This window comes from Macaca fascicularis, chromosome 9 (genome assembly GCF_037993035.2).
Source record: "Macaca fascicularis isolate 582-1 chromosome 9, T2T-MFA8v1.1".
Classification (NCBI taxonomy): Eukaryota; Metazoa; Chordata; class Mammalia; order Primates; family Cercopithecidae; genus Macaca; species Macaca fascicularis.
In genome coordinates, this window is record NC_088383.1 from 123,464,315 (window position 1) to 123,487,208 (window position 22,894).

General features: G+C 42.8%; 1 protein-coding gene across 38 annotated transcripts in view; it reads right to left on the reverse strand.

Annotated features, from left to right (window-relative positions):
• Positions 1-1,864: 1,864 nt before the first annotated feature.
• ABLIM1 (actin binding LIM protein 1) overlaps positions 1,865-22,894 on the reverse strand; it is a 389,359-nt gene continuing 368,329 nt past the window's right edge. For 20 of the 38 annotated variants that reach the window (XM_074002827.1, XM_065521447.2, XM_074002826.1 and 17 more), the window contains 7 exons: positions 22,747-22,794; positions 18,978-19,124; positions 16,428-16,519; positions 15,157-15,262; positions 12,510-12,574; positions 11,815-11,875; positions 10,225-10,875 (listed from right to left, as the gene is read on the reverse strand). In XM_074002827.1, coding sequence (XP_073858928.1) covers positions 10,661-10,875; positions 11,815-11,875; positions 12,510-12,574; positions 15,157-15,262; positions 16,428-16,519; positions 18,978-19,124; positions 22,747-22,794 — 734 coding nt within the window. In that variant the 3' untranslated portion in view covers positions 10,225-10,660. Of the gene's footprint in view, positions 7,112-8,569; positions 8,651-9,927; positions 10,003-10,224; positions 10,876-11,814; positions 11,876-12,509; positions 12,575-15,156; positions 15,263-16,427; positions 16,520-18,977; positions 19,125-22,746; positions 22,795-22,894 lie in introns of those variants that run through there. The other 18 variants (XM_074002824.1, XM_074002829.1, XM_074002821.1 and 15 more) reach the window with 5 other exon arrangements.

Sequence of the window (22,894 nt, forward strand, 5' to 3'; positions counted from 1 at the left end):
TGGCAACAGTCTTCTGATGGATATTATTATCTTGTCCATTCTGCAGATGAACAAATTGAGGCTGAAGAGAGGCTAAATGGGCTCCAAGAAACACAGCTGGTGAGTAACCCCCAAACTGTTCATAAATGCGCACTGGTGGCGGTGTTGGGGCTCATGGCCAGACTGAAGGGCACTGGCCGGTCTCACACTAAGAACCCACTCTGCACCACGCCCTGGGAGCTTTAGAATGTGGGACACAGTCCTTGCCCTAACAAAGTCACAGGGAATGGCATGTGGAGGATAACAGCATGGGATCTGAAGAGGGCAGACCTGGAGAATTCTAGCTCTGCTGCTCACTGGCTGAGTGATTGAGCATGTTTGATTAGACTCTGAGCTTTGGTTTCCTATCTGTATAGTGGAGCTAAAATTGTCTACTTTGAAAGGCTCTCATGAGCAACATAGTTATGCCAAGCTAGGGTGCCTGGCGCTCAGCACAGAGATCTCACTACAGTTCAACTGAAGAGCAGAAACCCATGCAGCTAGCAGTACAACATTTGCTAAGTACCGACCTTGAGGTTAGACTAGAGGCATGCAAAGAATCACATGCAGGTTGGGCTGGCCCATTAAGACAGGCTCATAGAAAGGGTGTGAACTTGGGCTTGTCTTTAATTTGGAACAAATGGAGCCCATGGGAAATTCACATGGGTAACTCCAGAGCTGATGGGTAGCTGTTTTTAAAGAGTCAACATTGCTCATTACTTCCTTTCCCTGGGGCCAGGTCCTCTCTGCTCCGCCACCTCCTTGAAGAGTTGGGCATTGTAAAGAAGAAATGCCTTTGATAAAGCTGCCTGGGAGGGAGCGAGCATGGTATGTCCTGGGAACTTGCAGTGGTTTGGCAAGCTCTGAAGGCAGGGTACCGGGGGAGAGGCAGCTGAGCAGTGGGTGAGGCGAGATCCACTCCCAGCAAAGGCGGTGTGAGATTCACTGACTCAAGTCTAGCAACTGAAGTGAGGCAGGAGTCACCTTCCACTGGAGAGGTGGCCACCAGAGCCAAATCCCACAGAGAGTTCATAAGGACTGGAGATGACCCCTAGCTATGGTAATTATGGACCACAGCAGGGATGCTTTCCCATGGGTGGAGGCAGAGGTGAGTAGAACACAGACCTTGAGCTGAGGTCTCCTGGCCTGTTTTCCATGGTGGTGAACTAAACATGCCAACTGTCTTGAAAACAACCTGTATCCCGCTTCCAGGGGAGGGTCATGTGAATGCCAGTGTGATTGCGTCCTGGGCAGGCTCAGCAGACACAGAGCAGAAGGAAGGCTATGGTTGGAGTGGGCCATCTTGGACAAAGATCCTTGTATTTTCTGGCAAGCCTAAAATCTTGGCAGTGACGATAACGAGGAAGTTAACATCTACAATTTCTTCATGTAAAGTTTGATCATGCAGGGATGCCCAAAATTGGAAGGATGCTTTTCTCCTACTGCATTCTAGCTTCTTACTAAAAAGTGGCCCACACTCATAGTGGCTCAGAAACTTCAAACCTCCTCAAATCCCCAGCTTTGTCAAAATGATGGGACTATCCCTGCTGTGTCACAAACCAAATCAAACACCCGCGACACAGCACAGTGTAATGGCTCTACAAAACATTTCTTTCCTTTGGACAGCTTGGTCAATATGGTCTGGGTTATTGGACATACAGTCCTGGAATATCTTGTTGTTATTTGTTGCGTTTTTCCACCTGCATGATAAAAATGCATTCCCACAGCCTTGTGTTCATTCTGATTTTGTTTTGGTTACTGGAAGTTGCATTGGTGCTTTTTAAAGCGAGACAGACCTTCAAAGGGAGCCAGGGAACAAGAAATGAAGCACAGGGATGGAGGCGTCTACGAATAAAGCACACAACTTTATTCATGAAGTTGTGAGTATGACAGTGATGCAGAGTATATGACAAAGGAGTGCAGTGAGTGCTGCTGGCAACAGGAGCGGGGAGCAGGTCGGGATCACAGGCACAGCAGCGCGGAGCCGGCAGGGCCACCTCCTCCTCTGCACACAAGCACGTGGCACTTAGCGCACCGACACACACCTGCTCAGTTTCACGGGGAACACGACACAGCTTCTCAAAAGGAATTCTTCTAAACATTTGCTTTCCTATTTCCAAAAGGGGAGGGAGGGCAGGAAGAACCATACGCCTTCCAACAATTGAAATAATTCCATAAACCCAACGTAAAATGAAAGAACTCAGAGAGCTTCAATGCAAAGTCATCAGCAACTCACAGTAACCACACACATCATTGGACAAGTCTGTACATAAAACCCCAAAAGAACATCAGTTTTGTGGACAATGGTTTCCTCTGCTGTAAAGAAACATATACATATATGATCAGTAAGCAGCTCACATCTTTCTGAATGTCAAGGTCTACAGGATTGTCTCTGTCCACCTTTGGTCAATGGGTTCAGGAAGTGACTCATGGGAACTTCACTCTTAGGAGAAACACTTTTGGGATAATTTTATTGAGTAACAACCACCACTCAATTACACTAAGCTTCAGAAATTGTTGGATTTGTTTAATTTTGCCATGTACATATACATTGTTTAGAAAGTTTCTTTTGGCTTAAACTGACCATTTCCCCCTTTCTTTTTGAGTTTTCCATGATTAAACTTGCCCAAATAAAAAACATAACAATCCATATGCAAAGCGTATCTGTCACCACCTCCCACTGCTTCCTGGGCAGCAAACGGAAAAATAAACAGCGATTTAAAAAAATACCAAAGTGAAGGTTTCTCTTTCTCCTATCACAACATAGTGGGTAGTTCCCTTAAAGTACATCATTGCTATAAGTTGGTATCACTGCAGATCTCAAGTCCCAGATAATCTCTTTTTCTGGATAGAAAGTTATTCAAAAGGGGGCACAAAAGAGCAAGCTTTGGGGCATACTGACAAACACTTCATTGGTTAGAAGAGACTAATTTTAAAAATCAAATAAAATCGAGGCTGGCATAAGAAGTACAGATTAAATACAGATTAAATAGCTACCAGAAACACAGAAGAGGTGGTTCATAAAAACTGAGATTGCTTCAGAGGACATGGGAGTATTGATGAGACAGTCCATTTTCCTTCTACCATCTTCCATGACAGTCAGGAAAAGGGTTCTGTGAGCACCCAACCTGGAGTGGCCACCTGTCCCTTCCATACACAGGAGGATGCTAAGACCCAGTTAGCTTTAAATGGTTTTTAGAAAGACCTACCTAGTCAAAAGGGGTTAATTTGAATTTTTCAAACTTGCAAAAGCATATACATTTGATATCATCATCTGAGAAGCAATTCTTAGAAAAAAATGTTTGCTTCAATGCCTAAAGAAATCCAGTGAAAGTTTTAGAAACATTACCAGCTAGACATCTCCGAGTTAGAGTTGATTGATATACTGGACTGGGATGGAGAGGATGAGAACTGAAAAAGAACTGCTCCAGCCTCTGCCTCAGAAGAGGAAACTCAGCTTGGAGATGACAGAATTGGGTAGTGGAGTAGATACTAGAGTCCATGATAGATAGAAAACTACCCCCATTAAAAAAAAAAAAAAAAAAAAAAAAAACTCATTAACTCTAGTTTATCTCTTTGAGGTTTCAGAGAACAGGCAGTTTATGTGAAGTTATTGGAGACGTCATATTAAGAACATTTCATAACTAACCCCAAACCAAAATGTAGATGCATAGCTAGCTGTGCAAGTTTCCCAATGCTCTTCCTATCTCCTAATAAGTCACACAGAAAGACTATGTGATAGCCTGGACTTTCTTGAAGAAATTTTAAAAGAACTGATTTTCCTATCATCATAGAGGCCCCTTTTACTTCATGCCATCAGTATGCACTTAAGAGTCCCAAGGAAGTCATATGTTCCAAAATGTAGCCCTTTACATAGGCACCAGGGAAGCCTGTCATATATATAATCCCCTTCCTAGGGTGAACAAGCTCCATTAGTTTGAGTGTGTTAATAATTGAAATTTTCATGTGTAGTACAGGGTGGGGTGAAAGCAGACCAATACCCATCTTGTGTGCTGTGACCTGGATGGACATTTTGAGGGCAAACATGCTGAGCCTGGTTTAACCAAATGGACAGGCATTCTAGCCCACACATTCGATCTGGCAGTTAGCAAGAACCAGGTTGCCCCATGACCCATCCCTCCAGCTGGAGCCTTCTGCTGGGAAATGGAGTAGGGGGCCCACTCTGCATTATGGTTTCCAATGACCCCTCCCCAGAGCACAGCATTATTCTGCTTGCAGACAGGAGGCTACTGGTGCTTTCTGGCAATGCATTTCTGCAAGGTGCAGTTTAAATGAACTCATATTGGACTTGATATGGAAAGAAACGTTTTTTCTTCTCAAGTTGGATGCAGAACTGAGTTTAAAAGATACAAGGGAAGTAGGGTTTCATTAGTGGGAGCTGATTTAGGGTTCAGTTCTTTATCACTGCAATCTTAGGCAGGCCCCTTAACTCCTAGTCTCTATAAAATAAGGAAGGGGGTTGTCCCAGTTTTCAGTCTAATGTCCCCATTCTATGACAGACCCATGTCTTCTTTATGTAGACCAAGGAAGAGGAATTTTAGCAAAACTACTTGATTATGCCCATGTACCTCCCAATGCCTTGATTTTTCTTATATTGACATTAGATCTGCACATGTCTGGGTGATAATTCATTAATCAATGTAAAACATGCAGACCCTTTATTAGCTCCATAATGAAAAAAATCTCTCCACCAGCCAAGTGCTGGGACCCATGTGGCCACCATTGTTATTGACAGGTAAGGAAACATTGGAAATGCACCATCCTCTCCATCCCCACACTTTCCAGAGTAAAGCAAGGACGAGGACACCCAGGCATTGTGCCAAGGCTGCCAGAGCAGGAGGGCACAGAGCGAGGATGGGACAGAAAAAGCATGGAATAAGCAATAGGCCACTGAGACACCAAAGGCTAAACTGCAAACTGCAACGTGGCTTCCAACCAAGACAGAGCTGGTCTCATCTACTCGTGGCCACCCTGTCAGAGCCATTTGCTAAATATGTTAGTAGGTCCAACACACACACACACACACACACGAGAATAGTCCTCATTCAGTGCATAGCAATGAAAGGCTAGGACAATTTAGATTCCTTAGGTAAGAGCACAGGAGGATGCTATGAAACAGTGATTGTTCATTCCAGCCCCCAAATGACAGCAGTGAGCCCCGTGTCAGAGGCTGCAACACAGACTCACAAACTATTCTACTTGCTTTTTGACCACTCGTGTCAGAGACACAGCTTGTAATCCTAATACTTGGTGCCAGCAGGAAGCACTTCAGAACTTTTGTTCTTAGTGGCATATGAAGGTAAATTCAAATACTTTCTTCTTTGGCTTTAAAACAGAGTTTAAATTCTTAAGCACAGCCCCAAAGCACGATAATAAAGTGGCTTACCCTCCTGGGTGTGGAGTTACACAAACTCTCCCTCATCTAACTCACGTCGGGAATCATGATGTGGTTTCGCGTGCATGCACGTGTTGGGGATACCCTAGGCTCAAATTCGAATCTAGTGTTGCAGACTCCGAGGGACTCTGGTGAGATGCTCTGACCTCCACACCCCGCCTCATCCTTCCTTTGTGGTTCTCAGTCTGATCCTGCCATGAGCTACATCAGCGCCAACACCTTTCCACGAAGGAAGTGATGTTGGGGGCGCAGTTTAGCCTCACTCTTTATCTTTGCGTCATACACATTCAGTGAAAATGTCTTTAGAAACTGCAACACAGTGGGACATTCAAGCGGAAATTAAAAAGCACAAGCACGCTCCCAAAATTGCTCTGGGTGAGTGAAACCAACACACGTGCACACACCCACGAAGTCCACAGAACCGGGCAAGAAGAAAGCTGAAAAGGCCAAATTAAATCTGTTTGAAGGCGTCTACTTCAGAGTTGTAGAGATTTAAAAGAGAAAAACATGTCTTTCCTTAGCCTATTATTATTGAAAGAAACCTTACAAACCAACAACAGCATGGGCTTGATCTGATTCGTAGGATGCCAGAGAGGCAGCAGAGGATAACGACCGGAAGAACTAGAGTCAGTAGGACATGGGACTGGCTTTTGTTTTGTTTTGTGTTTTGGCCATGAGCGATATGGCCCCGAGGCAAAATCACCTAATGGCATGCCACTGGGCCAGTCTGGAGGCAATTTGTGTTTTTCCTTTCTTTGCAAAGGTGGAGCTCCAGACAGCTCCTGTCCTAGGTGAGGAGCAGGAACCAGACCTGCTATGGGAAGCAGAAAGAGTTAAGGGAAGGTTCCCTTTCATTCCTGTTCCTTCTCTTTTGCTTTTGAACAGTTTTTAAATATACTAATAGCTAAGTCATTTGCCAACCAGGTCCCCGTGAACGGCAGAGAACAAGGAGCTTGTTAAGAATTAATTTTGCTGTTATTCACCCCATTCAAACAGAGCTGCCCTGTTCCCAGACAGAGTTCAATTCCTGCCAGGGCACAGGTGAGTAACATGAAGCCAGTCAAGAAAGGCGGGTGTGAAGTCACTGCCGCCCCATGGACAGACCCCTCACTCTTCCTTCTTAGCCACAGCACAACATAATAAATATATTTATACTTTGAAATTATGACAACCGATTTCTCCCATGCGGCATCCTAAGGACACTTGCTGGCTCTTATCAGGACAGTCAGCACTGTTGTTGGACAACAGGTAAAGGGGGGAAAAAAAAGAAAGAAAGAAAACAATGCAGCTCCTGTTGTATACATAAGGTATGTGAAAAGGTCACACGTGGACACTACTCTGTGTTTCAGAACATAGAAATTTCTACGTCATGCTTCTTGGCAAGTGTTACTGTTGGCTGGCCCAACATTTGACTCATGGGTGTTCTAACCAGACTTTCTCTTTTTGGCGTTGCTGAGCGATGGTAGTTTGCAAATCTTCCAATCAAGTTTGGGCCTCAGTATGACATCCTATGGGGCACCGCCACTGTCAGTCCTTTCTCTAATTGCCATTCATGAGTGGGACTTAGAAGAGTTTTGCTTTTTTCTTCATGTCATTGCGTCTCCAAAGAGGTAACTTGTCAAACTCCTGTATGGACATTCCAAAGATTTCCCGAAATACTTCAGGGGCTAAGTGGCGCTGGGAAGAGGAAAAAAAGAGCAGCTGTCAGTCCTGATGGCCACACAAATGGCCTTGAGCATTGCTCTACAGTTTATACAGAGTCATTCTGAAGAACAAGGCAGGAGAACGGGAGAGGAGCTGATCTTTAATGCTTGTGACATCACTATTCCTTACCTGGTTGGGCCAGGTGAGGAGCCCTTCCCGTCAGATAAAACAGCTGGCAGAGTGTTAATGGGGATTATAATAATAACACTGATCGGTGATGGGACACAGAGAGGTGATTTATTACATTGGAGACAACTCCACTCCAGGTCCTTAGAACGTTGAGAAGATGCAGGGAAAATGGACTAACACAATAGAAAGCCAAAGAAAATGACCTCCAGCGTGGTCCCTGGGGAGCCCCGGGGCTTCCTCCTGGCTGAGGAATAGGAGGTAAGGTGGATGTCTGTTCTACTGAGAAGACTTCCATCTGTCATTCTCCCTGAGAAAAGTTCCCCCAAGATCCTGGAGCCTTTATTCTCTGTATCTCTATACCAAGGTACTGCCTTTTGTCAGGAAACAGTAATCATTCTTTCTGAGACTGGCAGCCAGGGTTTTTCTTCATTAAAATCATTGGGATGGAAAACTGTAATACAAAGATTAGTCTTCCATGTCTAAGGAGATCTTGGCTATGTGTACCCAGATAACCCTTCAACAGGGAATGTGGAAACAGCCAAGAAGGAAACTTGTCCAGTATAAATCAGTATAAATCTCTCTGCTGAGAGCCTTTGCCGCTCCCACAGCCTACCATGAACTCAACCCCAGCTCAGGGGAAGATAAGGATCTGAGACTATCTCAAGAGAAATAGAGACTCCCATTTTGAATCACCAGCTATAATTATGGCAACATCAAGTTTCAAAGAAAATGACTGAAATCATTCTGTGTCTCCTGGGTCATTCTTTTTCTCTTTTTCTTTCTTTTTTTTTTTCTTTGAGATGGAGTCGGGCTCTGTTGCCCAAGCTGGAGTACAATGGTGTGATCTCAGCTCACTGCAACCTCCACCTCCTGGATTCAAGCAATTCTCCTGCCTCAGTCTCCCAAGTAGCTGGGATTACAGGCGCCTGCCACCATGCCCCACTAATTTTTGTATTTTTAGTAGAGACAGGGTTTCACCATGTTGGCCAGGCTGGTCTCAAACTCCTGACCTCAAGTGATCTGCCCACCTCAGCCTCCCAAAGTGTTGGGGCTCAGGGCATGAGCCACTGTGCCCACCTCTTGGTCATTCTTCTGGATATTACTAGGCATTTTTATGATGATCTAAGTGAAAACCTGGATTTTTTTTTTCTCCAAAGTTATTTCTTAGTTCTACCTATGACATGAGGGTGATCTTTTTGATCTTTTTGTTTTCACCGAAGAAATCAAACACTGCTTAGGGGACAGTTGGGAGAAGTGCATAGGGATCTGCAGTTGGGACTGGACTTTTCTGTTTTGCTTTACCTCCAGCCTGGTTCTGTCCACCTCTCTTAGGATTTTGTTTCGCCCTCTGTTGGTCACCATGAGCATTTCATATGGAAATATCTGAGAAGAAAGAAAACACCTCTTCTAGAACACCACAGTCCATTTTATTAACAAGCAGAATCCACCTTAAATCTAGTACTCCCAAGACAGAGCTTCCAAGAGACTGTCATGACAGAATCCGAGTGATGGGTCTTCCTTTTGCAAGGCCAGTGGAAGCTCCAGTTTCCAGGGGACAGGGACAGAATCTTAGACATTCTCAACTCTCCACCAGCGTCTCAGGTAGCACTGAGCCTTAGGGGGCTTTGTTGAGTGGCAGAACACTAACTTATTATGTATTGGGATGCAGGTAAACGTTAGAAGATAATGGAAATTACAGGCACATGTGTTTTTATTTTTATTTTTATTTTATTTTATTTTGAAATAGGGTCTTGCTCTGTTGCCCAGGCTGGATGCAGCGGTGTGATCACAGCTCACTGCAGCCTCGACCTATCAGGCCCAGGTGATCCTCCTACCTTAGCCTCCCGAGTAGCTGGGACTATAGGCACATGTCATCATGCCCAGCAATTTTTTTTAGTTTTAGTAGAGATGGGATTTTGCCACGTTGCTCAGGCTGGTCTTGAATTCCTGAACTCAAGCAATCTACCTGCCTTGGCCTTCCAAAGTGCTGGGATTACAGGCATGAGACACTGTGCCCAGTCAACGTGTTACCTTTTACACGATGCTATTATAGGGCAGGATGCCTTTGTGCTGGGGTTAACAATCTTGTTCCATGACTAGTCATGAATCCATGGGGCCAGGCAGGCCCCGAAGCAGTCCTCTGGCAACTGCCATATTGAGATAAGCTCTGGTTATGGTCACCAGGGAGCATGAGCCCTTGGACAACTCTGAAGGTACAGGGTACTCTGGAGCTAGGGTGGCCAGGCATCCCAGTGTGCCCAGGACTGAGGTTCTTGAAATGCAGGGCTTTCAATGGTGAAACAGCGACAGTTCTGGCAAACTTGGACATGTTGGTCACCCTACATGGAGTAGTCTGCAGCCACTCCACTCAGCACTGGATATGCTCCGTAATGCACATGGCAGAGGCCAAGAAAATACCTTGGCCATAGGGAGAGAGGCACTGGCGCCTCACTGTAAACACACAGTATCACGCCCAGTAAGGGTTTAACCTGCTGAACTGATGTGGGCAAAACAGGAGAATGGCAAGGTGCATATTCATAACATGGCTCACCTGAACACACCAGCCTATAACGCTTTGAGAATGATGAAAAGATAGAACATCAAATCTGTTTAGGGTTACGTCATTCCCATATGAGAGGAAAAAGAACAGCTGCACTTGCCTTTGGTTCCAACATGTTGGGCATAGACACTCCTCGGTCCATTCTCATCGCAGGCATGTGGCCATCTGGGAGTGTCTGCAACAGAAATGCCAGTTCCAAGTGACGCATGAAATAGTCTAGGGAACTGAAGGGGGCTCTCTTGGGCTCCCAACTCCCTCTTGGGTCTGCGATCCTAACCACTATTTTATTTGTGTCATCTAAATGACCATGTATTTTTCAAAATGAGATCCTTACTGTATAAGAACAGGAATACAGTTCTTTTGCAATCGAGTTGGGGTGAGATCTTGACTTAATGGCTGTGGACAATTTCCTGAATTAGGCTCCATGAAGGAAAGTATATAGTACCTTTAAAAGAAGCCCAAGTCTATTATTGTTATTTTCTTATCTTTAATCTTGATTTTCTCTACATTTTTCCTCTTTTCTTATTCTCCCATCACATTTCTTGGTTTTTTTTTGTTTGTTTTTTTGTTTTGTTTTGTTTTGTTTTGTTTTACAAGATTTAGGTTCTAGTGAGAAAGGAATGTCATGAGGGCAAACTGCTCTCTCCTATTGGCTAAGACGTAAGTGTCTTTTCATTTGAGAACACGCAGGAAAAGGGTAGCCTAAAGTACTGAGAGATTATAATTAAAAGAAGAAAAACTGTATAAGAGCAGACTCTTCCAAGGGTCCACTTCCACCCCAGAGAGGACTCTCCAAGGCCAAAGCAAGAAAGACCCCCTACACCTGGCCTGGTTCATGCGGTGTCCCCAAGGCCTGCAGGGACAGCTGGACCCAGGCACCAGGCATGCCTGCTCTTCACGACTATAGAGTAATGACTAGACAGATCAACCGCAACAAGCATCTTCTCAACAGAAACTGTTGCCTTGGAACCAGCAGTCTGGGTTGGAATATGGTTGTTCTGCTGGTGTGGCCAATTCAAGAAAGACAAACTGTTCCATACCTGGTAATCTGAAAAGGAAAGGAAAAGAAAATATCATAAGGGAAAGACCATGGGAAAACAAGGCACTATTCATAGACTGTATTATATTGAAATTCCCAACATATTCTCCCTATAAACCATGTTCTTTTTCTGCTCCCAGACTCTGCACATGTTATCCCTTCAGCCTCCCTGAAGCCATGAAATGCCTGCTCCAGTGTTAGTTAACAGTTAAAACATCCTTTTCCCCTGGAAGCTTTTGCTGACAACCTAAAGGTACTTACTGCTTCCTTTTCTCTACATCGCTGATCACAATGTTCATCACACAGAACTTCTTTCCTTCTGCCATATGCATTTTCAGGGCAGGGGCCATGTCTCACTCACTGTTGTAGCTCCAGTTACTTTTTTTTTTTTTTTTTAAGAGACAGTCTTGCTCTGTTACCCAGGCTGGAGTGCAGTGGCATGAACATAGCTCACTGCAGCCTTGAACTCCTGGGCTTAAGCAATCCTCCTGCCTCAGCCTCCCAAGTAGCTGGGACGACTACAGGCATGTGCCACCAGCTAATTATTATCATTTGTTGTTGTTGTTGTTAGTAGAGACGGGCCTCACTTTGTTGCCCAAGCTAGTCTAGAACTCCTGGCTTCAAGTAATCCTTCTGCCTCAGCCTCCCAAAGTGTTGGGATTGCAGGTATGAGCCACCGTGCCTGGCCTCTAGGTATATGATAGAGTGCTCAGCACATAGTATGAGCAATGAATAAATTCTCACAAACTTTCTTCTTATAGTTTGATTTCATTAGACATTCTTTGAAATTATGTAAATAATTGCCCTATTAGCTCACAGGAGACAGAAGTGATCCTACTCTAAGATTGCAGTACAGCATGAACACAGCCAGTATATTTGACTCTGATGAACCTCAGCCTCGAGGGAAGACGTGGCCATGCTCAGCCTGGCCACGGGAGCCTCACTCACCTCGCACTCCGCCGCTGACATCCCCATAGCTGTTATACTGAGCGAAGTCGGTAGAAACAGGCTGAAATGAGGAAACACAATTATTAGGAAATCTCCATAGCGATCGTTTTGGAGTCAGGTGAAAAGGAAGAAAGGGTTTACAAAATCCTAGGAATTCTTCCCAAGCCAAATGCCGAGACCTTCATTATTTTTTTCCCTGTGATTCTTCTACTGCTATGCCCTCTCGGTCTTTTACAGTCGTGTACTAATGCACCGCTCAGAAGGCTCTTGGTAAGCAGGGATCTCTTGTTGATAAATAAAAATGCATTTCCCTACATAGTTACATAATTGTATTTGTTCTACAGTTAGGTTGGTTATCACACACATTCTTATATCTTTTTACAGCAGAGATAATGGCTCAAGTAATTACTTTTTCTTTCATTGTAAAAAATATTTACCAGTTTTGCAACCTAGTTTTCCCATAAGCATACATAAATCATTCTTTTATCTAAAGTTAATTTCTCCTTCTCTCAATAGAAACATTTTATTTTGCCTATAGCTCAAATTAATTTACCAGACGACCAGGGAGGTTAAAATTTTCATTATGTTCCAACACTGACATCAAGAGTCAGACGTATTCAGGTAATGTGTCGATACTTCAACCAGGGCCGAGGTGGGAGTAAAGGCAGAAACAATGAATCGGGGAGAAATCTTACCCGGTGAAGCCCATTTCTTCCATAGCCAGGGAGAGATGCAGTTTTAGATGATGGAATATATGAAGCTGAGTAAAAAAAAAGTAAAAAACCGATTGTTAGGAAATCAGAAGGTCCAATCCTTTAATGAAATTGGCAGTATCTTCTACCTCACAGGATAGAAATACCAAAAACATTCATGGCTCAAATGTTCAAAAAAATGCTACCATATTTGCAAGGAGTGGGTGGACAGTGATATGACTGAGGAGGGAAGGGAAAGAAGTCCGCGCAGTTGAGTGGGGGCTGAAGCTGGCTGTGCTTCCTACAGCTCTGGCAGGCAGCTAAGTGTTCAGCACGCTTTATTTCTTTGAACCTTCAATACAACCCTAATAACACTATTATTATTAGTTCTATATTACAGAAGGAGAAATAGGGGCTAAGAAAAATATCCTGCCAAAAGTTATTAAGCTTCTAAACAGCTGAGCAATGATGTAAATCAGGGATATCTGAATACATTAGCCCATGCCCCAGTTGATAAGGTGGCAGTAACTGAACTGGAAGCCAACGCTGTATGTTATCAAGATCTACCAGCCCATCTACAGCTGGACTCCTGGGAGGCCTGATACAGGGTATCTGTCGACAGCATGGAAGCCTCATAGGCTGCTGGGCTTGAGAGGGAGCAGCCCTGGGCTTGAATTCTGGTTCTGCAACTTAATACCTCTGTATCTCTGGACATGGCGTTTAATCTTTCTGAAGTCTACATTTCCTTTTTTTTTTTTTTTTTTTTTTAGACGGAGTCTCGCTCTGTCACCCAGGCTGGAGTGCAGTGGCACGATCTCGGCTCACTGCAAGCTCCACCACCCGGGTTCACACCATTCTCCTGCCTCAGCCTCCCCAGCAGCTGGGACTACAGACGCCCGCCACCATGCCCGGCTAATTTTTTTTTTTTTTTTGTATTTTTAGTAGAGATGGGGTTTCACCGTGTTAACCAGGATGGTCTCGATCTCCTGACCTCATGATCCGCCCACCTCGGCCTCCCAAAGTGCTGGGATTACAGGCGTGAGCTACCGCGCCCAGCCTCTGAAGTCTTCATTTCTTCATCTATGTAGATATAATGTTATACATTCTTATAGAGCAGAATCTCATTATTAGAAGGAGCTCTAAAGATCTGTAAACCACCGAATCCAAGATCAATGCCAGTGAGGCATCGATGAAGGGTAGCGGGAATTCCAGGTAAGGGTGTGGGCTCCGGGGTTATAATATGTGGACTTCTAAATCCTAGTCTTGCTAGTCATTGGCAGTATGACATTGGGTATGTTAACTCAATTTCTATACCCGTCTCCTGATTTCTAAACTAGAGATGAAAATGCTGCAGTTGCTAATAATAACCACATCTACTTCATTGGCATGTTGTGAACATTAAATAAAATGTTTAGCAAAAGTGCTTGCATGGAGTGAACATTAAATGCAATTTTTTTTTTTTTTTTTTTTTTTTTGGAGACGAAGTCTCACTCTCACCCAGGTTGGAGAGCAGTGGCGCGATCTCAGCTCACTGCAAGCTCCACCTTCCGGGTTCACGCCATTCTCCTGACTCAGCCTCCCGAGTAGCTGGGACTACAGGTGCCCGCCACCACACCTGGCTGATTTTTTTGTATGTTTTAGTAGAGATGGGGTTTCACCGTGTTAGCCAGGATGGTCTCAATCTCCTCATGTAGTGATCTGCCCACCTCGGTCTCCCTACTAAATGCATTTTTAAAGGAAGTCTTAGAGGAGAAAATTATGCTGTAGCTCAGAATATGAGAGAAGAAATCTTGTGGGTTAAGAGAGAATCGGCTTATGATAAATAGATACAGGGGAAAATACACTGATAGACTATTTCAGCCCAGTATATAAGTCATCTTCTTCAAAAGTATTAAAAACACTGTTCATCCTCAGTTCTTGTATTGAAGATTTTTTTTTTTTTTTTTTTTTTTGAGATGGAGTTTCACTCTTGTTGCCCAGGCTGGATAGCAATGGTGTGATCTCAGCTCACTGCAACCTCTGCCTCCCAGGTTCAAGCAATTCTCCTGCTTCAGCCTCCTGAGTAGCTGGGATTACAGGAGCCCACCACCACGCCTGGCTAATGTCTGTATTTTCAGTATAGACAGGGTTTCGCCAGTTGGCCAGGCTGGTCTCGAACTCCTGACCTCACGTGATCCGCCCGCCTTGGCCTCCCAAAGTGCTGGGATTACAGGCGTGAGCCACCGCACTCGGCCTCTATTGAATATATTAATGTAAAATCATAATGCTTAGAAAATGTCTTATTCATGTTATCTTCAAAAAAAAAAAAGAAAAAAGAAAAAAAAAGCATCATGTTTTTTAGAGGATTTCCTCTTGCTGCTTCCCTTGGAGATGAGTGTTCTAGAAGACAAATCTAGCATATGGGGATTGACCTTCATGGATGTGGAGAACCTCCAAGGGCTCACCCATTTCCAGAAGAAAGGAAACTCACACATTTATGGAAGACCCATGACATGCTTATGAGCTCAGTTGACATGGAGTGGGTTTCCCACACTTCCTTTCCCGGGGAATACTCTGTAGGTTCCGCCACAAGTGAACAGTCAGAGGCAGGTTCCTGACAGGCAGGTGGCTGGCTCTCAAATCAGGGAAGGTTGGGGGCTTTGCTGCTCACCTGAGTTGATGGGCGAATCATAGCGACTGGCTAACAGAGATGACCTTTCCCGGCTCTCTTTCTCCATCTCTTCTTTCAATATCAACTGTCCCAGGCCTGAGTTAAGCTATTCACAGAAAAAAGAAAAAAAAAAAGAAAGCAAAGACTCCAATTACTTTCATGGAGCTACAGTTTCTTTGTAGCAGATCCCACAAGAAGTTCCTCATGCTGGAGGGCCTCAATGCATGTGGCCCCAGAGCCTGGTAGTTCCTGAAGAGGTATGTCAAGTTTGGGACCCTAAACCTTCTTAGCCCTTTCAGTTTCAAAGCTCCATTTCCCTAAGTCAGGCTCTATGTTAGAAGAATGTTTTCCTTCCTCTGCTTTCCCTAAAGAGCCAGGAGACCTCAGAAGGCATGTGTGAGTGCGTGTGGATTTTTGATGTGGGAAGGGAAGACTGGGGATGGTATGCTTGGAAAAGAAATTGCCTTGATTTGTTTAAAAACAAGAAATAAAGGTAATACATGCCAATTTTACAGATTTTGGAAAATCTAGAAGAAAAGAGTAACCCATAGTATGTCACTCAGAAATAACACTATCTTTGGATTTATATCTATCTAGTATTTTTGTATACACACATATAAAACTGAGATCATACTATAAATGCAACTTTGTATCCTTTGACTAATATCACGTGCATTTCCTATATGCTTAGAAAACATCATTTCAAAGGATTCAGCAGCCTCTTGATTGGTGGGAGAGTTTATAACTGACTGTCCTCCTGGGCTGCTGCAGGCCGTTGCCACAGGAAGGAGGGTATGAAGAGGACCCCTTCATGGTGGCAGTTCCTTTCATTCCTTTTCTCCTGGCCCATATCCTGGGAAAAGACTTGGAGAAATGTTCAATCCCACAATCACTCCTTCAGCAGAACTGCACGAGGGAAGGAAGGTGTGGCACTACCTGGGTGGATACCAGCTTGCTCTACCTGGCCCTCCAGCAGCCTTTCAACACATGCGCTGTACACACGCCCCCATGTGGTCTCACTTTCCTTCCCACAAAAACCCAAACCTTCCACGCCCCTCTGACCTCTAGCATCTAGAGCCCAGCACGTATTCTGCCATATTCCATTTACTATTAACAGATACCTGTCTTGCTTTGCCTGCCAGACTTGAAGCCCCTTGAAGAATGGGACCACCTCTTGCTTATCTAGGGGTTTATACGTAGTAGTCATTCAAAAAATACAGATCTTATGTAACTAGAATTGAAGACAGCAGCAAGGTAGTTTAAGGACAAACCTTCATTAATTGCTCTTCTTGAAGCTGTCGGCGTCTCAGAAGTTCCTCGTCATCTTCCTCTCTGCCACTAGATCTGCGTCTCATGTCAGGTCCTAATTCCATAGCAAAGACAACTTCTCACATCAGTCCCAAGACAAGGGAATCTTAACGGGCTAGTCCATCTGTGTTCAATTTGTTAAGCTGGCAAGGTCGGCAGTAGACTTTAACGCTTTTAAGTAAACAACAGAAGAAAAAAAAATGCCTGCCACCAATTCAGCACTACTGACTGGTTTCTCAAGAAAATGGCCCTGTGTGACAAGCCCGGTCAATGTGTAATGCAAGGAAGGCCTGAATTTAGGCTTCCCTGCTCAATTAGAACTGGGTTTGCCATTGCAACTTAGTCTAAGTCTACTGGTCAGAGATCACTTTAGCAAATGGGAAGGGCATCTCCAGTTGTTATTTTGATGTCTTTGAAGTCAATTTGCTTTTTCCTTTCTTTTTTGAGACAAGGTTTCACTCTGTTGCCCAGGCTGGAGTATAGTGATGCAAGCATGGCTCACTGCAGCCTCCACCTCCAGGCTCAAGCAATCCTCCCACCTCACCCATCTGGGTAGCTGCAACCACAGGTGTATGCCACCACACCCTACTGATTTTTAAATATTTTTGTAGAGACATGGTCTCACTATATTGCCCAGGCTGATCTCAAACTCCAGGGCTCAACTAATCCTCCTGCTGTGATTAAAGGTGTGAGCCACCACGCCCAGCCTCAATTTTCAAATAGAAAGAAATGCAAATTTATCTACATACCAACAGATAGGTAAGATAGTCATTATTTTGTGACATGTGTTCAAATCTTGTAGTTTTCTCTTTTTCTGAATATTTAGAACTTCATAATACTATTACTCTGTCTTCTACTCTTAGTAAATTCAATAAAAAGCATACTTTTACTATTTCTTTCAAGAAATGGGTCTCTAATGTTTTTTCTCATCCTTTGAAAAATGGTCACAAAAGAATTTTATACTAATAGGTAAATAAAAAGCATTAATACAGGTATAATTTTACTTTGGAACAATATAGTAAATCGTCTGCAATGTTTTAGCTTTCTGGAAAAGGGGAGACAGGGAAAGGAAAGGAGGAATCTGTCTGAATGGTTGGGAGGTTAAGATAATTATTGTTTTTCCTAAATTGCTTGGATTAATCTGGCTGTGGGAGGAAACAGGAAAGTTTGCTAATCTAATCAAAATAAACTTTAACTAATAGTCCTAGTTTTCAGCATTTTGATTAATGGACCTGAAATTTTCCTCCTTTTGGAATCCAAAAGAGCTTTAAACTACTTAGCGATAATAAATTCAACAACAAAAACTTAATTCTTCCTCTTTCCAAAATGTAGCTGCTTTAATGTCCTAGTAAGCAATTTACTAAACTAGCAACCTCAAGGCCTCAAGAACTTCCTGAAGGGCATGGACTGGCATAGGAAAGCTGATGACTGGTTCTTAGTCCTTACAATTATAAATGTCAATGTGAAGTTTCTCTCTTTCGTTTACACTAATGAAAATCAATAGGCACAAGTTTGCAAGGACTAGATAAATTTCATTAACATAATGTACAGAACACTTGTGAATAATGAACTTAGGAGGTAGATTTTCCTTAAACTCTTTCTATAAATATCAATTGATTTAAAATCCACTTGTATTGCTTGTGAAAGATATTCCAAAAATATCTTGATAAAAAATAGCACAATGAAGATTAGGACATTTTGGAAAATTGAAGGCCTTTTAGGTTGTCAACAGAAGTGTGATAAGATCATATCCTTGTAAAGCTGACTCGCTAAATTTTCAGTATTAGTTTCTGGGTTTGCTAATACTTCTTTTTAGGCCGAGTGGGTTCACTACTGACAATATAGTAAAGACACAGACATAATTGCAAAGCATGAAGCAAAGAATGAAACAGCTGAAATATGACATTTTAGCACAGAATTCATGAAAATGGTAGATGTAAAATCACATAACTTCACAGAAGTAATATTTCAGAACACCCACTACTCTGCAATAGCCCTTTTTCATGATGGAGAACATGATCTCACAAGAAAAATGTAAGTGCTTCAGTGTTAAGATTGGTTGTTAAGAATTATAACTACAACCCAGAAATAGTCTAAAACAAATTTAACTGAAAGAAGTCATGCTTCTACAAACATTTGGTAAATTCACCCACTAGACTCTAATTATATAGAACAATGTTCTTGCTATAAGGCTTTGGCTCAACTATGTTCAACAGAGTTATTGATTTTGCAGTATTAACTCTGAGAGTCCATGCAAACCATTGGTTTTAGACCAGTTCTGGATCCCAGTGGGTTTAGTTAGAACAAGACTCTGGTGGATGTGTTTTTGTAACTTTTAAGCGTTTTGTACAACAAGTTAATACCACGTTAGCTCCTTTCACTATGCTATCTCTTGGTCATACTTTTCTTAAAAATCTTCACGATAGGATACATTTTCTTGCATGTTTTTAAGCATCTCATCTTGAGCTCTCTTAGCAGTTTGTCCCTTTGACTTAGCCGTGACAGTTGCATACCTACGGCAGCAAATGAGGGGGGACCAGGCCAGTGGTCTGTCTCAATCTTTGGTGTCTCGCTGGGGTCTGGTGCCTGGGCTGCTGGGAACTTGGAAAACTTGATGATCTCTTCTGAGGACTTGCTCTGGGCTGCCAAGGCAGCTGCATCTAGATGGGAATCAGGGGGTGCTTAGCTATTGGTCTGTAAGACAATGGTGGTACAGCCCCACTTATATAGTTTTCTTGTTCTCAGTTTCAGTTCCAGAAAGTTCTGTTTATTACCATTGTCCATGGCCCAGTCACTCAGAGGTACCTATTGACAAGTCAACTCATTTTCCTTACTTTACGTCCGAAGCAAAGCTTCATCCTACACATGTTCTACATCTGAAAAATCCTATTCTAGAGTGCTGCCCAGCACAAGCTAGATGAGGCTATTTAAACAACAACAAAAAATTAATAAAATTAAAATTCTGCTCCTCAGTTTCACTAGCCATATTTCAATTGCTCAGTAGTCACATGTGATTAGTGCCTACTGTCCTGGCCAGTGCAGATATAGAACATTTCCATCCTCAGAGAAAGTTCCAGTGGACAACACTCTCCTAGAGTAATTAGTAATCTAAAATTAAAGAGCTAAGTTGAAAGCATGATGCTCTCACTTGACTGCAGTTGTTAATCATTAGAGGGTTGGCTGGCTTTGCATCTTTGGGCAAGAAGCCACAAATATATTGGTCCAGTTCATTCTTTTATTATTTTTTATTATTATTATTATTTGAGACAGAGTCTCACTCTGTTGCCTAGGCTGGAGTGCAGTGACGCAATCTTGGCTCACTGCAACCTCCGTCTCCCGGGTTCAAGGGATTCTCCTGCCTCAGCCTCCCAAGTAGCTGGGATTAAAGACATGCACCACCATGCCCAGCTAATTTTTGCATTTTTAGTAGAGACAGGGTTTCTCCTGGCCAGACTGGTCTCGAACTCCTGACCTCAGGTGATCTGCCCGCCACGGCCTCCCAAAGTGCTGGGATTACAGGCGTGGGCCACCACATCTGGTCTGGTCCACTTCATTCTAATCCTTATATACTAAATACATGTGTCCTTGAGTCCTAGGAGAAATGGAAATTGGAAAATCCACTTTCAGCTTGCAGGAATTTGGCATTGAAACTTATGTTTGCCATTCCCACTCATTGTTTTGTTCAAAGGTCTGTGCACACAAGTGAGGTATCCAACTTTAAAACAACAAAAGCCAAACTAACAGCAATATTAGTTCACAAAGTTCTTAATGGCTATGCTTAGAGGAGGAGTCACAGCTTAGAGCCCCAAATCTAACCTACAGAGATGGAGCAAAACAAACCAGGTTAAATGGACAGTCCCTGATTCTGGCTAATTTTGCAAATTGGCCAGGGATGACACTAAATATTTCAAAATGTATTTATAATGCCTTAAATAACTGTTTTCTTCTGGGCTTACATATTTAAAATCTGGAAATAACCTTTTGAATCTTCAGCTCTAAGTCCTCCATTTTTTGAGTAACCTTCTGGGTCTCAATTTGCTTAAATAACTCAACCAAGGTCCCCCAGTACAAAGGGGTAGTCTTTTCCCCCTTCCTCGGAGACAGGGTCTTGCTATGTTGTGCAGGCTGGATTCTAACTCCTGCACCCAAGTGGGTCTCTCACTTCAGCCTCCCAAGTAGCTGAGACTATGGGTGCAGGCCACTGTGCCCAGTTTAGGAGGTAAAGTCTTGGCCAGGCATTAAACAGTGTTTCTCTGAATCTCTAACCTCATGAGAAAAACATTTTAACTTGGAAAACACTACATACAAAATCCCCTTTTTAAAGATGGACAAAACATGTTAGCATATAAGAAGTTCTCAGAAGTTCTGCATTATGAAGAACAAATGTGACTTTAATTAAATCTAGCCCTTCTCAAATGCATCAGGGCACAGATACCAGTTTCGGGCATAACAACTATTTCTTTGGCATGGAATGGCTGTTTTGCAAAAACATCCCTTGGAAAGCACTGCTCTGGCTGGGCTATTTTTAATTAATTACAACAGACTGAAAGATTTCAGTCAAAGTAAATATTATGAAAAGAAGTCAACTAATTCCTTCCAAACAAATAATCTAACATTATCCAATCTCCTTAAATTTTAATTATTTGATTATTTTTGTTCAGAGAGGAGGACCTAAAGATAGGATTTTTCAAAGTCTCTAAGTTGACACATCAAACTCTGATAATTTTATTCTTACATTAATAACAAAAGGATGACTTCAAACAGTACTTACACATTAGAATTGGTGAAGTCAGTAGTTAAACATTCACATGTTAATGAGTGTGTGGAAAGACATTAAACCATAAAAAACAAAAACAAAAACAATGTTAACAAACTTAAAAAGCAAGCGTATGGTTTAAAACCTCAAAAAAAAAAAAAAAAAGATGAGAAAAAAAATCAAAGCTCTAGAACCATTATGATATATACATTTCTCTTTGTCTTCCTGATTCTGGCCTAAAAGTTTTTTCCTTGTGCATTTTCAATGTTATTTGATTTTCACATCATCCTAATTCTTCCTTCTTTTCTTTCTTTCTTTTTGTTTTTTGTTTTTTTTTTTTTTTTGGAGGGGGGCGACAGACTCTCGTTCTGTCACCCAGGCTGGAGAGTGCAGTAGTGTGATCTCAGCTCACTGCAATCGCTGCCTCCTGAATTCAAGTGATTCTCCTGCCTCAGCCTCCCAAGTGACTGAGATTACAGGTGTGTGCCACCATGCCCAGCTAATTTTTTTTGTATTTTTAATACAGAAGACAGGGTTTCACCATGTTGGTTAGGCTGGTCTCGAACTCCTGACCTCAAATGATCCACTCGCCTCGGCTTCCCACAGTGCTGGGATTACAGGTGTGAGCCACTGCACCTGGCCTCATGTTATCCTAACTCTTAAGGACTCATGTACGTCAGCTGGATTCTAAAGGCAGCCTTCAAATTTCCAGGCACAATTTGTGTAGAATTTTCTGAAATCACCTGAAGACCAGCTTTGGATATCTTTTCACAAAGATTTATGGTCAATATATCTATAGAGACTTAATAACGGTGGAGGAAAATGTGATTTACATAAAGTCATGTGAGTTCCTGAGTTAAAAAAAGGAAAACTGAATTATACATACACGTTAGTGATTCTTAGTTTGCAGGAAGTTCAGAGACAAACTGATCTAACTAACTGGTTTTTACAGAAGAGAAAACTGAAGCACAGAGAAATGACGTCACAGAGCCATTCAGGGAGAAAGTGGGACCAGGGCCTCGACCTCTGTGTTAGCTTGTATCCTGTCCACTCCACTGTGCAGACATCTTCATACCCAATAAGAAACCGGAGACCTGGACAGCCAAGTTGATGTAGGCTCAGTCAAATTAGTTTTTCTAGGTGGCTGATTTTTCACTAGTTTAAATTAGTCTCATCAAAATTATTTTAAAGGGTGACTATATTTGATGGCAAAATATAAAAAAGTCTTGCTAGGATGTTTGTGAGTTGCTGTGTGACCAGTACTTCCCCCTCTCTAGGAATGGAATGACACATGGTTTGATGGGCTCAGAAACAAGTTAGAAGCTTTCTAATCAAGCTAAGTGCTCTCCATCCAGGAAAATCAATTTCACAATATTTACATCTTAGTAGACCAGAAAGGCATAATATGCTGGATGCACCAGTTTTACTCTCAAAAGCAGCAGCAGGAAAAGCCTTTCAGAGGACAGCAAGGAGAAGTTCGGCTGACTTTGCTATTTAAAAGCTACGCAGAGGAGAGCGGGTTTTACCATGCTGTTTGTAGATGGGTGGTTTTCGGTAAATGTTGATCCCTTGATCTGTGGAAATGAAAAGCAAAGGTGTGTGATTATGGGAACCAGTTCAGCGATGGGAAAAACAGATCAACCAAACGGCAAATCAAACTGAAGATCTTGAACA